This window comes from Clupea harengus, chromosome 14, assembly GCF_900700415.2.
Source record: "Clupea harengus chromosome 14, Ch_v2.0.2, whole genome shotgun sequence".
NCBI lineage: Eukaryota > Metazoa > Chordata > Actinopteri > Clupeiformes > Clupeidae > Clupea > Clupea harengus.
Window position 1 is genome coordinate 2,773,465 of NC_045165.1, and position 12,500 is coordinate 2,785,964.

The 12,500-nt window shown below is 46.8% G+C and overlaps 1 protein-coding gene across 2 annotated transcripts in view; it reads right to left on the reverse strand.

The window, feature by feature from the left end:
- The window catches only part of kctd3 (potassium channel tetramerization domain containing 3), a 20,298-nt gene extending 8,224 nt beyond the window's left edge, over nt 1-12,074 (reverse strand). The window contains exons 1-11 of one of the 2 annotated variants that reach the window (XM_042709755.1): nt 11,597-12,074; nt 10,082-10,135; nt 9,358-9,403; nt 8,911-8,984; nt 8,644-8,702; nt 7,414-7,494; nt 6,800-6,982; nt 4,231-4,321; nt 3,651-3,841; nt 1,998-2,113; nt 1,385-1,472 (exon numbers count right to left, since the gene is read on the reverse strand). In XM_042709755.1, the coding sequence (XP_042565689.1) occupies nt 1,385-1,472; nt 1,998-2,113; nt 3,651-3,841; nt 4,231-4,321; nt 6,800-6,982; nt 7,414-7,494; nt 8,644-8,702; nt 8,911-8,984; nt 9,358-9,403; nt 10,082-10,135; nt 11,597-11,667 (1,054 nt within the window). In that variant the 5' untranslated portion in view covers nt 11,668-12,074. The remainder of the gene's footprint in view (nt 1-1,384; nt 1,473-1,997; nt 2,114-3,650; nt 3,842-4,230; nt 4,322-6,799; nt 6,983-7,413; nt 7,495-8,643; nt 8,703-8,910; nt 8,985-9,357; nt 9,404-10,081; nt 10,136-11,596) is intronic. The other variant, XM_031579706.2, reaches the window with a different exon arrangement.
- Between the last annotated feature and the right edge of the window lie 426 nt (nt 12,075-12,500).

Here is a 12,500-nt window from a genome sequence, read left to right on the forward strand (position 1 = left end):
CAACACAGGGGCAGAGAGTGAAGCCTTAAGTGAATACACCACATAACTATGACTCCTCCTCACCCCACGGTCAAATCTGATCCCTTTAGGTTGCTGAAAACAGCCAGTAACACAAACACAGCGCTGTACCCACTATGCCATCACTCGTTCCTTACCATGCAGAACTATTTCATTTCCTCGTTTCAAACTAAGACAGCCGAGTTCAACTTGTATAACTATGACAGCTGTCCTGTTATCAGCTGCATACGATCAGAGGTTCAGCTCTCGGATTGTTCTACTGATCTACACAACGCTAAAACGGTATTCAATGCTAATGATGTTTGCGGATATATCCAACATTTGCATAAATAGCCAACTTCTCCTCTTACAGTTCCCTTTTCTTTATCTCGAACGCAAAGCAGATCATGGTTAACGGTACGGTTAACACAGGGGTCGAGGTTGAAGTCTGACCGATATGTACACACACAGGACACGTACACACACAGGACACACACACACACACACACACACAGGACACACACAGACACACACACAGGACACGTACACACACACAGGACACACACAGACACACACACAGGACACACACCAGTGCTTTGTTTAGGCAGCAGAACCCTTTGCACAGCCAGAGATGCAGACTATCTCCTGATGTTCACACCGTTTCTGACCATGTGATTTTTTAAAAATATTTTCCACTGTTTTTCCACTGCTGCCTATGTTCCCTTTCGGATTGCGTACTGCAGCTTTAATATTGCATCCTGCGGCTTTAATATTGTCTAATGTACCTTTAATATTGCATAATGCAGCTTTAATATTGCATAATGCAGCTTTAATATTGCATTCTGCAGCTTTAATATTGTGTAATGCAGCTTTAATATTGCATAATATTAATATTAATATTGGCACTCTGAGATTCTTCTGAATGAAGAGTGCGTTACAAATCAAATGAATTATTATTATTATTATTATAATGCAGCTTTGATATTGTGTACTGCAGCTTTAATATTGTGTACTGCAGCTCTAATATTGTGTACTGCAGCTTTAATATTGCGTAATGCAGCTTTAATATTGCATAATGCAGCTTTGATATTGTGTACTGCAGCTTTAATATTGTGTACTGCAGCTTTAATATTGTGTACTGCAGCTCTAATATTGTGTACTGCAGCTTTAATATTGTGCAGGGATGCGAGAGGTCAGGGGTCAGGGGTCATCTATGTAGTAGATGGAGAGTGCGGGGATGTGAGAGGTCAAGGGTCAGGGGTCAGAGCTCACCTATGTAGTAGATGGAGAGTGCGGGGATGTGAGAGGTCAAGGGTCAGAGCTCACCTATGTAGTAGATGGAGAGTGCGGGGATGTGAGGGGTCAGGGGTCAAGGGTCGGGGCTCACCTATGTAGTAGATGGAGCCATTGTTGCAGCCCAGCAGCAGGAAGGAGCCGGCCGTGTCACAGCTGGTGATGGGCACCACGTCCTGCACCTGCCACATGCACAGAGGACACAGGGTCAGAGGTCACTCAGGGGTCACTCAGGGGTCACTCAGGGGTCAGAGCCTTTGCCACAGGTCACCTGTGTCTGCAGCTCACAGAGCTAAGCATTGTGGGCGGTCTGTGTTTGTTGTTAGGCTGCTCTGGACATGGTTACTGCCCAGTGTGATTTAAACTACGCCACTTGCAATACATTCTTAAAACATTCTTCTCATAACTGAAATTAACAGCATTTTGTATGATTTCATTAACTGAACAATGAATGAATTCACTTTACATTAGATCACATTTGACCTCACGGTTGTATATGTGGAAAACACAAAGGCTAAAACACCAAGACTAGACTTGGATTTTTACTGGGGCTATCTATCAATTTAAACAGCACCTCCATTCTTAATGTATTTTAGTATATTTTAATCCAGGACTAGACCTAATCCCCACAGATGATTCACACCCACTAATCTTAATGCTGGGGGCAGGCCGAGTCCTCTGATTGGTGGAGAGGGTGGGGGACGCACCTGCCAGTGTTGAGTGACAGCGTTCCACACTCCGACTTTTCCCGTGTGACTGGTGGCCACCAGCTGACTCCCGATGAAGAAGAGAGAGTCCACTGGCACCCCTAGACTGAACACACCTGCACCCCAACACACACACACACCGCACAGATTACACACAGGTACTAAACACACCTGCACCCCAACACACACACACACCGCACAGATTACACACAGGTACTGAACACACCTGCACCCCAACACACACACACCGCAGATTACACACAGCTACTGAACACACCTGCACCCCAACACACACACACACCGCACAGATTACACACACCGCACAGATTACACACAGCTACTGAACACACCTGCACCCCAACACACACACACACCGCACAGATTACACACACCGCACAGATTACACACAGCTACTGAACACACCTGCACCCCAACACACACACACACCGCACAGATTACACACAGCTACTAAACACACCTGCACCCAACACACACACAGCACAGATTACACACAGGTACTGAACACACACACACCGCACAGATTACACACAGGTACTGAACACACACACACCGCACAGATTACACACACCGCACAGATTACACACAGCTACTGAACACACCTGCACCCCAACACACACACACACCGCACAGATTACACACAGCTACTAAACACACCTGCACCCCAACACACACACAGCACAGATTACACACAGGTACTGAACACACACACACCGCACAGATTACACACAGGTACTGAACACACACACACCGCACAGATTACACACACCGCACAGATTACACACAGCTACTGAACACACCTGCACCCCAACACACACACACACCGCACAGATTACACACAGCTACTGAACACACCTGCACCCCAACACACACACACCGCAGATTACACACAGCTACTGAACACACAGCACAGATTACACACAGCTACTGAACACACCTGCAGCCCAACACACACCGCAGATTACACACAGCTACTGAACACACCGCACAGATTACACACCGCTACTAAACACACCTGCACCCCAAAACACACAGCTACTAAACACACTTGCACAGATTACACACAGCTACTTAACACACCTGCACCCCAAAACACACAGCTACTGAACACACCGCACAGATTACACACAGCTACTGAACACACCTGCACCCCAACACACACACCGCACAGATTACACACAGCTACTGAACACACCTGCATAGATTACACACAGCTACTGAACACACCTGCACCCCAAAACACACACCGCACAGATTACACACAGCTACTGAACACACCGCACAGATTACACACAGCTACTGAACACACCTGCACCCCAACACACACACACCGCAGATTACACACAGCTACTGAACACACCGCACAGATTACACACACCGCACAGATTACACACAGCTACTGAACACACCGCACAGATTACACACACCGCACAGATTACACACAGCTACTGAACACACCGCACAGATTACACACACCGCACAGATTACACACAGCTACTGAACACACCGCACAGATTACACACACCGCACAGATTACACACAGCTACTGAACACACTGCACCCCAAAACACACACAAGACAGACCAGAGCCAGAGAGACACTAGCCGAGTTATAGACAGTCACACACACACACACCTATTTCATTCCCGTTGCCTCCATCCTGGATGCTCCACAGGATGATGCTGCTCTCAGAGGCCGCCGCCACCATCTTGTCTTTGTCGCCATGGGGACCACCGACCACCTTAGCGTTCAGAGCCACGCGCTCGATTGGCCAGTCCAGGTAGGGGCTGGAGAACACCTGCTGCCAACCTGACGACTCCTTGATCCTAGACACACACACACACGCACGCGCGCACATACATACATACACACACACACACACACACACACACACACACACGCACACACAGACACACACACACACACACACACACACGCACACACGCACACACACACAAATGTAGGAAAGCAGACACAAACATTAAATAGATATAGATATATAGACATCAAACAGATACACAAAGACACACACGCATATATAGAAACACACAGAAACACACACACACACACACACAAGAAAAAGTAGGAAAACATACGTACATTCAACAGATATAAACAGATACACAAAAGCACACAGGCATATACACACACTAACATATTTATTTATCTCTTTTCCAATGAATCAGACGTAGGAACTAAACAGGAGTTAACAAACCTGTAACAAATGACGAAGTGTGCATAGGCAACAACAATCCAGTTATGGTGGCCAGCCACGATCAGCACCTTCCTCGGATCCACAGGATACCCTGAGGAGGCAAAGCGTCAGCAAACACACTCAGACCGGGTGCTTGGTCATTCGCAAACACACTCAGACCGGGTGCTTGATCATTCACAAACACACTCAGACCGGATGCTTGGTCAAACACAAACACACTCATTCGCAAACACACTCAGACCGGGTGCTTGGTCATTCACAAACACACTCAGACCGGGTGCTTGGTCATACACAAACACACTCATTCGCAAACACACTCAGACGCAAACACACTCAGACGCAAACACACTCAGTCGCAAACACACTCAGACCGGGTGCTTGATCATTCACAAACACACTCAGACCGGGTGCTTGATCATTCACAAACACACTCAGACCGGATGCTTGGTCATACACAAACACACTCATTCGCAAACACACTCAGACCGGGTGCTTGGTCATTCACAAACACACTCAGACCGGGTGCTTGGTCATACACAAACACACTCATTCGCAAACACACTCAGACGCAAACACACTCAGTCGCAAACACACTCAGACCGGGTGCTTGGTCATTCGCAAACACACTCAGACTGGAAGCTTGGACATTCGCAAACACACTCAGACTGGAAGCTTGGACATTCGCAAACACACTCAGGCGCAAACACACTCAGACGCAAACACACTCAGACCGGATGCTTGGTCATACACAAACACACTCAGACGCAAACACACTCAGACCGGGTGCTTGGTCATACACAAACACACTCAGACGCAAACACACTCAGACCGGATGCTTGGTCATACACAAACACACTCAGACGCAAACACACTCAGACCGGGTGCTTGGTCATACACAAACACACTCAGACCGGGTGCTTGATCATTCTCAAACACACTCAGAGCGGATGCTTGGTCTTTCGCAAACACACTCAGACCGTCATCTTGGTCATTCGCAAACACACTCAGACGCAAACACACTCAGACGCAAACACACTCAGACCGGGTGCTTGGTCATACACAAACACACTCAGACCGGGTGCTTGATCATTCGCAAACACACTCAGACCGTCGCCTTGGTCATTTCCATACATGCTGATGATCCCTATAAATCTATTGGATGAGGTCTCTAAGCATAACTCGGCACAAACTGAAAGGTTATGTCTAATAGTGAATCATACTGTACACTGAATGCTTCTATACACTGCATGAACATTGCTTCTGTTTTGGTCCATTTCCAGTCTAAGTAAAGTACTCTAAACATTTGTCCCGGAAATGCACCACATCTATTCTGATGACTAACAGAAATTGCCATTAAGATGATATCAAGTACTCTGACTGGTTGTTATTTGATTTAGTCAACTCTGATTGGCTGTTCTTTCCATTCTCTCATTTCTCATTGGCTGCTGGATTAGATTGTCTCATCTCTGCCCTCACATGACTGCAGTAATGCAGCCCTGTAGGCCTCACAAAGAGGACATCTCTGTTCCACATAAAAGGCCTTTCACAGATCACCTCCACACACACACACACACACACACACACACACACACTCACACACTCACACACACACACACTCAGTCACACACACACACACACACACACACACTCATCCATTCACACACACACACACTCAGTCACACACACACACACTTATCCATTCACAAACACACACACACAGAGAGAAACACTCCCCTCTCACCCCCTCCCCTTTCTTTTCCCACAATCCCTTGCTGCTGCTGCTGCTGCTCGTCTACCAACTCCAAATGCCTCATGCAGGAGACATGTCGGCTCTCTGCTAGCCACATGCTATTTTCCAAAACCATGAACACAACAATGCCACTGTCTGATAGCTATGTTATTTTCTGAGGTGACAGTCCAAAACCATGAACACAATAACGCCCCTGTCTGATAGCCACGTTATTTTCTGAGGTGACAGTCCAAAACCATGAACACAATAACGCCACTGTCTGATAGCCACATGTTATTTTCTGAGGTGACAGTCCAAAACACAATAACGTCACTGTCTGATAGCCACATGTTATTTTCTGAGGTAACAGTCCAAAACGATGAACACAATAACGCCACTCTCTGATAGCAGCATGTTAGTGACCAACCCTATGAGCATAATGGCACTCTGTACTGCGATATGCAGCCAGCAGCCTAATGCCTTCCAGCAAAGACCAGCCCCAAAAGCCTCAGACACATTCACCACCTGTCTAACCCTAGAGATGAAACCTGTCTGCCTGTCTAACCCTAGAGATGAAACCTGTCTGCCTGTTTGACCCTAGAGATGAAACCTGTCTGCCTGTTTGACCCTCCAGATGAAACCTGTTTAACCCTCCAGATGAAACCTGTTTAACCCTCCAGATGAAACCTGTCTTCCTGTTACCATCAGCCTAAATGCCAATACAACAGTGCAGTAGAGAAAAAACAACAACAACTTAAACTATTCAGTGTTTTGTTTGGAAGCCTCTCTCTCTCTCTCTCTCTCTCTCTCTCTCTCTCTCTCTCTCTCTCTCTCTCTCACCTAGTCGCTGGGGTGCGTCTGCACCTGAGGGTCCAGGCAGGCCTGTTTGTCTGCAAGGTCTGGGGCCCCCTCCCTCGGCCCCCCCGGGCCCCTGCCGCTCCTCAGGGGCCGCTGATGTTGCTACTGCCGCTGATGTTGCTACTGCTGCTGTTGTTGCACTGCTGCTCTTACGTGGTGGGACTGCTGTAGAGACAGAGGGGAGACACCAGACGCTACTCAACAGCTGCTGACAGGTGTGTGTGTGTGTGTGTGTGTGTGTGTGTGTGTGTGTGTGTGTGTGTGTGTGTGTGTGTGCGTGTGCGTGTGCTCACAAGATAAAACAGACTGGAACAGGTGCAAGTGTGTGGTGACAGCACAGAACAGACTGTGACAGATGTGTGTGCTCGTAACAATGAATGGACTTGGAGTGTGTTTGTTAGTGTGTGTGTGTGTGTGTGTGTGTGTGTGTGTGTGTGTGTGTGTGTGTGTGTGTGTGCTCATTACAATGGGACCGGTGTCTCTGCATACTAGGAATGTTGAGTGCCTGTGTTAGTCATCAATTCAAGCTCTTGTTGGTTAAGATAGTTTCCTAATTAGTTTCCTCCAGATCCCCCTTCCCTCTCTAGGAGAGTTACCTGGAGGTGGCAGGTATCCATGGAACAGCACACTGCCACACGACGACCGCTCCAGCTCCTCACACAGCAACAGTCGCCGCACTGCACCATGGCGACAAGAAAACAACATCAACAAACCACAGGTCATCAAAAGCTTGAAAGGGTGAAAAACAAGTCAGCCTACTTTTAAAAAGTCACCTCTATGAACGAAGCTCCCGCTAAATGTAACCTGCGTTGTGCGGACAAGCACAGCCCCACACCAGACTCGAACTCCCAACCTCAGACATGGGAAACGGGACGTCTCTTAAAGAAGGCTAAACCCGTGGCTGCTAGCGTCTGTCGCTAGGACGTCTCTTAAGGAGGCTAAACCCATGGGTGCTAGCATCTGTCGCTAGGCCGTCCCTTAAGGAGGCTAAACCCATAGGTGATGGCGTCTTTTGCTAGGCCATCTCTTAAGGAGGCTAAACCCATAGGTGATGGCGTCTGTCGCTAGGCCGTCTCTTAAGGAGGCTAAACCCCTAGAAACTGGCGTCTGTCGCTAGGACGTCTCTTAAGGAGGCTAAACCCATGGGTGCTAGCATCTGTCGCTAGGACGTCTCTTAAGGAGGCTAAACCTATGGGTGCTAGCATCTGTGGCTAGCACGTCTCTTAAGGAGACTAAACCCTAGCATCTGTCCCTTAAGGTGTCGGGGAGGCAGGTTTACTCACTGCACAGCTCTATACACGCTGGCTACTGTTAGACTAGGGAGGAAGCTGAAACACATGGGTGCTAGCGTCTGTCACTAGCACGTCTCTGAAGGTGTCGGGGAAGTGAGGTTTACTCACTGAACAGCACTGCACCCTCTGGCTACACACACACACACACACACACACACACACACAGACAGAATGGACAGCTAGAGGACCATGAGGAGCAATTTGCTGAATTCGACAAAAAGTGTGTTGGATTAGAGTTGCGGACTGCACCTTTAAGAACACAGTGAAAGTAGCTCAAACAGCTACACACACACACACACACACACACAGCATCTCCTTTGCATGAGGGCCAGTGTGCTTCAGCTAGTGGATGGTCATATTTGATTAGAGGGATCACATGATGTCTGCAGTGAGGCTGAGTGGGGGCCATTACACACACACACACGGAATGGTCTGCAGTGAGGCTGAGTGAGATCTAAGAGCCCTTACACACACACACACACACACACACGGAATGGTCTGCAGTGAGGCTGAGTGAGATCTAAGAGCCCTTACCTAATGGGGTTATCCCATAAAATTCTGCCTCATGCCGCAGGATGTTTATATTCACACCCCTATGAGAGGGAAACAAGAGCTGGACTCAGTTACCCTGAAGAGAACGTAAAACACACACACACACACACACACACACACACACACACACACACACACACACACACACACACACACACACACACACACACACACACACACACACACACACACACACACTGATCGCACATATGAAAAGCCCATATGAACATGTAAGGGTGGTTACCGTACCGCAGGTCGAGTTCTTTAGTCCGAAGAAAGTTCAGAATTGGTGCAAACGCTGTTGGGTCCCTGTCAATGAATATCTGAAAGAGAGAACACCATAAATAACTGATGCTGATCGGGCAGACGTACAGTACCTGTCAAAAGTTTGGACACACCTTCTCATTTTTGGAGAAGTTTTTTCTTTACTTTTATTATTTTCTACATGGTAGATAACACTTTTTTTGTTTAGTACATCATTCCATATGTGTTCCTTCGTAGTTTAAATGTATTCAGTATTAATCTACAATGTAGAAAATAATAAAAGTAAAGAAAACACTTCTCCCAAAAATGAAAGGTGTGTCCAAACTTTTGACTGGTACTGTACGAGGACGTGTGCAAACAGTCAGTATGTTTATGGATCAGTGATCAGGTTGCCATGAGCCAGTTGGATCTCCATATTGGATCAATACTTACAGCTCCAGTTTCATCCCTTAGAGTTGAGATTCTCCCACTGAGCAAGCTGCAACAACAGAGAACACAGACCTCAGTTAGTGTGTGTGAGAGAGAGAGAGAGAGAGAGAGAGAGAGAGAGAGGTGAGACAGAGAGAGAGAGAGAACAATAGGACAGAACACAGACAGTTAGAGAGAGAGAGAGAGAGAGAGAGGAGAGAGAGAGAGAGAGAGAGAGAGAGGTAAAACAGAGAGAGAGAGAGACAGGGAAAACAATAGGACAGAACACAGACCTTAGTTAGTAAGAGTTTAGTGTGAGAGAGCAAAAGAGAGAGACAGAGACAGAGACAGACAGACAGAGAGAGAAAGAGAGACAGAGAGAAAGAGAGAGAGCACAATAGGACAGTACATAGTCAGAGAGAGAGAGAGTGATGACGAGAGGGAAGGGGTTAAGCATATGCCAGGATGTGGAAGTTTAGGACGTGCTCTGCTAGACTGCTCTGCTAGACTCTGCTAGTCTTCATAGTAAGAGGGGCTTGATGGGAGAGCATGCAGGGGACTAAACATATGGCAGTGTAGGTCTTGTGCCACAGGATGGCAGAGCTTAAGGCATACTCTGCACACATGCCACACTACAGAGAAACACACAAAGACACTGACGTGTTAATGACAACTTTAATATGTAAACAGTGGTAACAGTTCCTGTGTGTGTGTGTGTGTGTGTGTGTGTGAGAGAGAAGGATTTTACCTTGAAAAGAAAGAGTCTGGAATCCACATAAGGGTCTGCCTGGAGGTGCTAAACCTGTAGACGACAGAAGGTATGGTAAGATATGGTGCAGGATGAGTGTGTAGGAGATCACAGCGTGAGTGTGTGTGATATAATGGTGAACAAGTGAGTGTGTGTGATATAATGGTGAACTCCAGTGTTTCCAGACACCCAGGTCGGTCATGAGGTGTTTTAACACCTTTCCTCCTTCCTCTCTACTTCATCCATGATGCATGCAGGGTACACTATTCTGGCTAACCACACCAATGCTTTTAGGACATAATAAGGTTATGGTAGGTGATGACATAAACATCCATCAAGGGCGTATCATTCCAGTGATGCCATACAAATGTGGTCTCCCCCCCCCCCCCCCCCCCCCCCTTCTGGTTAAACCCCCCTCTATTTGCGTGGTGTAGTATGTCAACATTTCTACCGCGGTCATTTAAATGACAGCGCTTGGGAGCTGATCTGAAGACAGCAGAGAGATCACACATGTTTATGGGTATATCGGCACAGAGCGGTATCCGGTCTCTGCGGTCGTTCGGAGTAAAAGGACAGTCATCTGACACGGCTTATGTTACAGCAGGGACGAACCGCAGCTTATCTTTTACCAGCGCTGTATTGTCAACTTTGTTTGTGTGCAGCATTAGGCCTAGACTACCTCGTACGTGTCATCATTGTACTCTCCGTTGGTCTCTCCATTGCTAGGTAATTGTATTTGCCATGTAGGCTACTTGGTATCAAGAGTGCGCTAAACTGTAGGCTAAATATCCGATATCGATCAATTTGCCCCAAAGGGAAGAGTCAACATAGCCTAACTTTATAAACATGTAAAAAGAGGATGTATGTTGATTCTATTATGAACACAGCTGACTCAGTGAAAGTATTTTGCATGTTGAGATTCCTGAGTTTATTGAGAGACACATTTGACAGCGTCTACTGTCATAGGCTACTGCTGCTCGAAAGCTAGCTCTGTGGTGAGTCCAGAGTTAAATCCGCATTTTGTCGCTAATCCTCCATATTTTGACGCATTTGTGATTAAACTGATTGAATAATACCAAACTGTTGTCTGCAGCCAAATACGACTTCAAGTAGCCTAGGTTAGTGTTTTGTGAGGAATCTGTCAGGAATTGCACGGTAAGTTAGATCAATAACAAAACCACGTGCTGCTGACAGAAAATGTCAAATATTTGGGTAATTGGTGTTATGCAAATTCCTTCAACTACAAACAGTCGCAAGTTCCAAGTGTTTCAACAACATAGGTGACTGGTAAACCTGCAACAAATGGCAACATGTTTTCCCTGAACGGGACAGGGACTCCGTAGGCTACACCCCCGATAGAGACAGCCCTACCGATCCAATTCTCTTACGGCTCTGTACAATGTCAGGGCCTGTGTCCATCGTGTGGTCAAGGACCTCCATACTCAAGGATAACGTAGGTTAGCAACCAGCTTCATTAGACTATAAGAAAACACGATAAATGCGCATAACACTTGCCTCGTTCCGCCGACGTTGAGTTGAATAATTTCGCCCATCCCAGGCGTAACACTGTTGCAAACCCCTGCCATGCTGTTTATCTCGTCATTGACGGTTGCTGTCGATTCTGTCAATTTGTGTCCAGTTTGTTTACGTATCGAGCTTCTCGGACGTTACTCGAATTTTTCTTCACGACCCACCGCCCCCATGAAAACACTCCGCCTCACTCCTCCTTCGAAGCGGCGGGATATGAGTACGTAGCTCGTAAACACAGTCTCGCCATGTCTGAAATTGGTCACTATTTATGTTTCATAAAGACTGGTTAACCGTGGGCGACTGGAGATCTTGAGAAGCCCCTTCTTCGCTTGGCGGTGGGGTGGAGGCTGCTGCTGGGCTAGCCTGGTGAGCAGCGATGCTAAGGTCTGGAGCAGCAGCCAATCCGACAACGTCATTCCTTTCTCGTGGCTGCAGCCCCGCCTTGCATTTTGGGTAGGCGAGACAACATTCGCGTCTAACCTCTGCGGAATCCAATTGAGTAGTCGTCTTAATCCCAGAGTAACAGTATGGTGATTCATTGTACACAATGGCATACGATTTACTGGAGGAGATTAAGCAATTGGCCACTGTTCCCTAAGAGAACAAAGAAATAGTGTTCTTCCAGTTAGCCTATAATTTACACACTGTTTTGATTCAGATACAAATTCCATAAATATCTTGTGTCTGTTATAGCCTATATGTTGTAGGCTACATGTTTTAAAAGCTGTTTAATCAGTAGGCTGTTTGACAGTCAATTAAACAGGTTACTTTTGAAGTGTTCTAATGTCAGACTATTGTGATCCACCTTCTCCATACCTTCATCTCTTCAACATTTAGATTTTAATTTGAACAATTCATTGCCACTTCATGGATGCATAGTATATTGTAC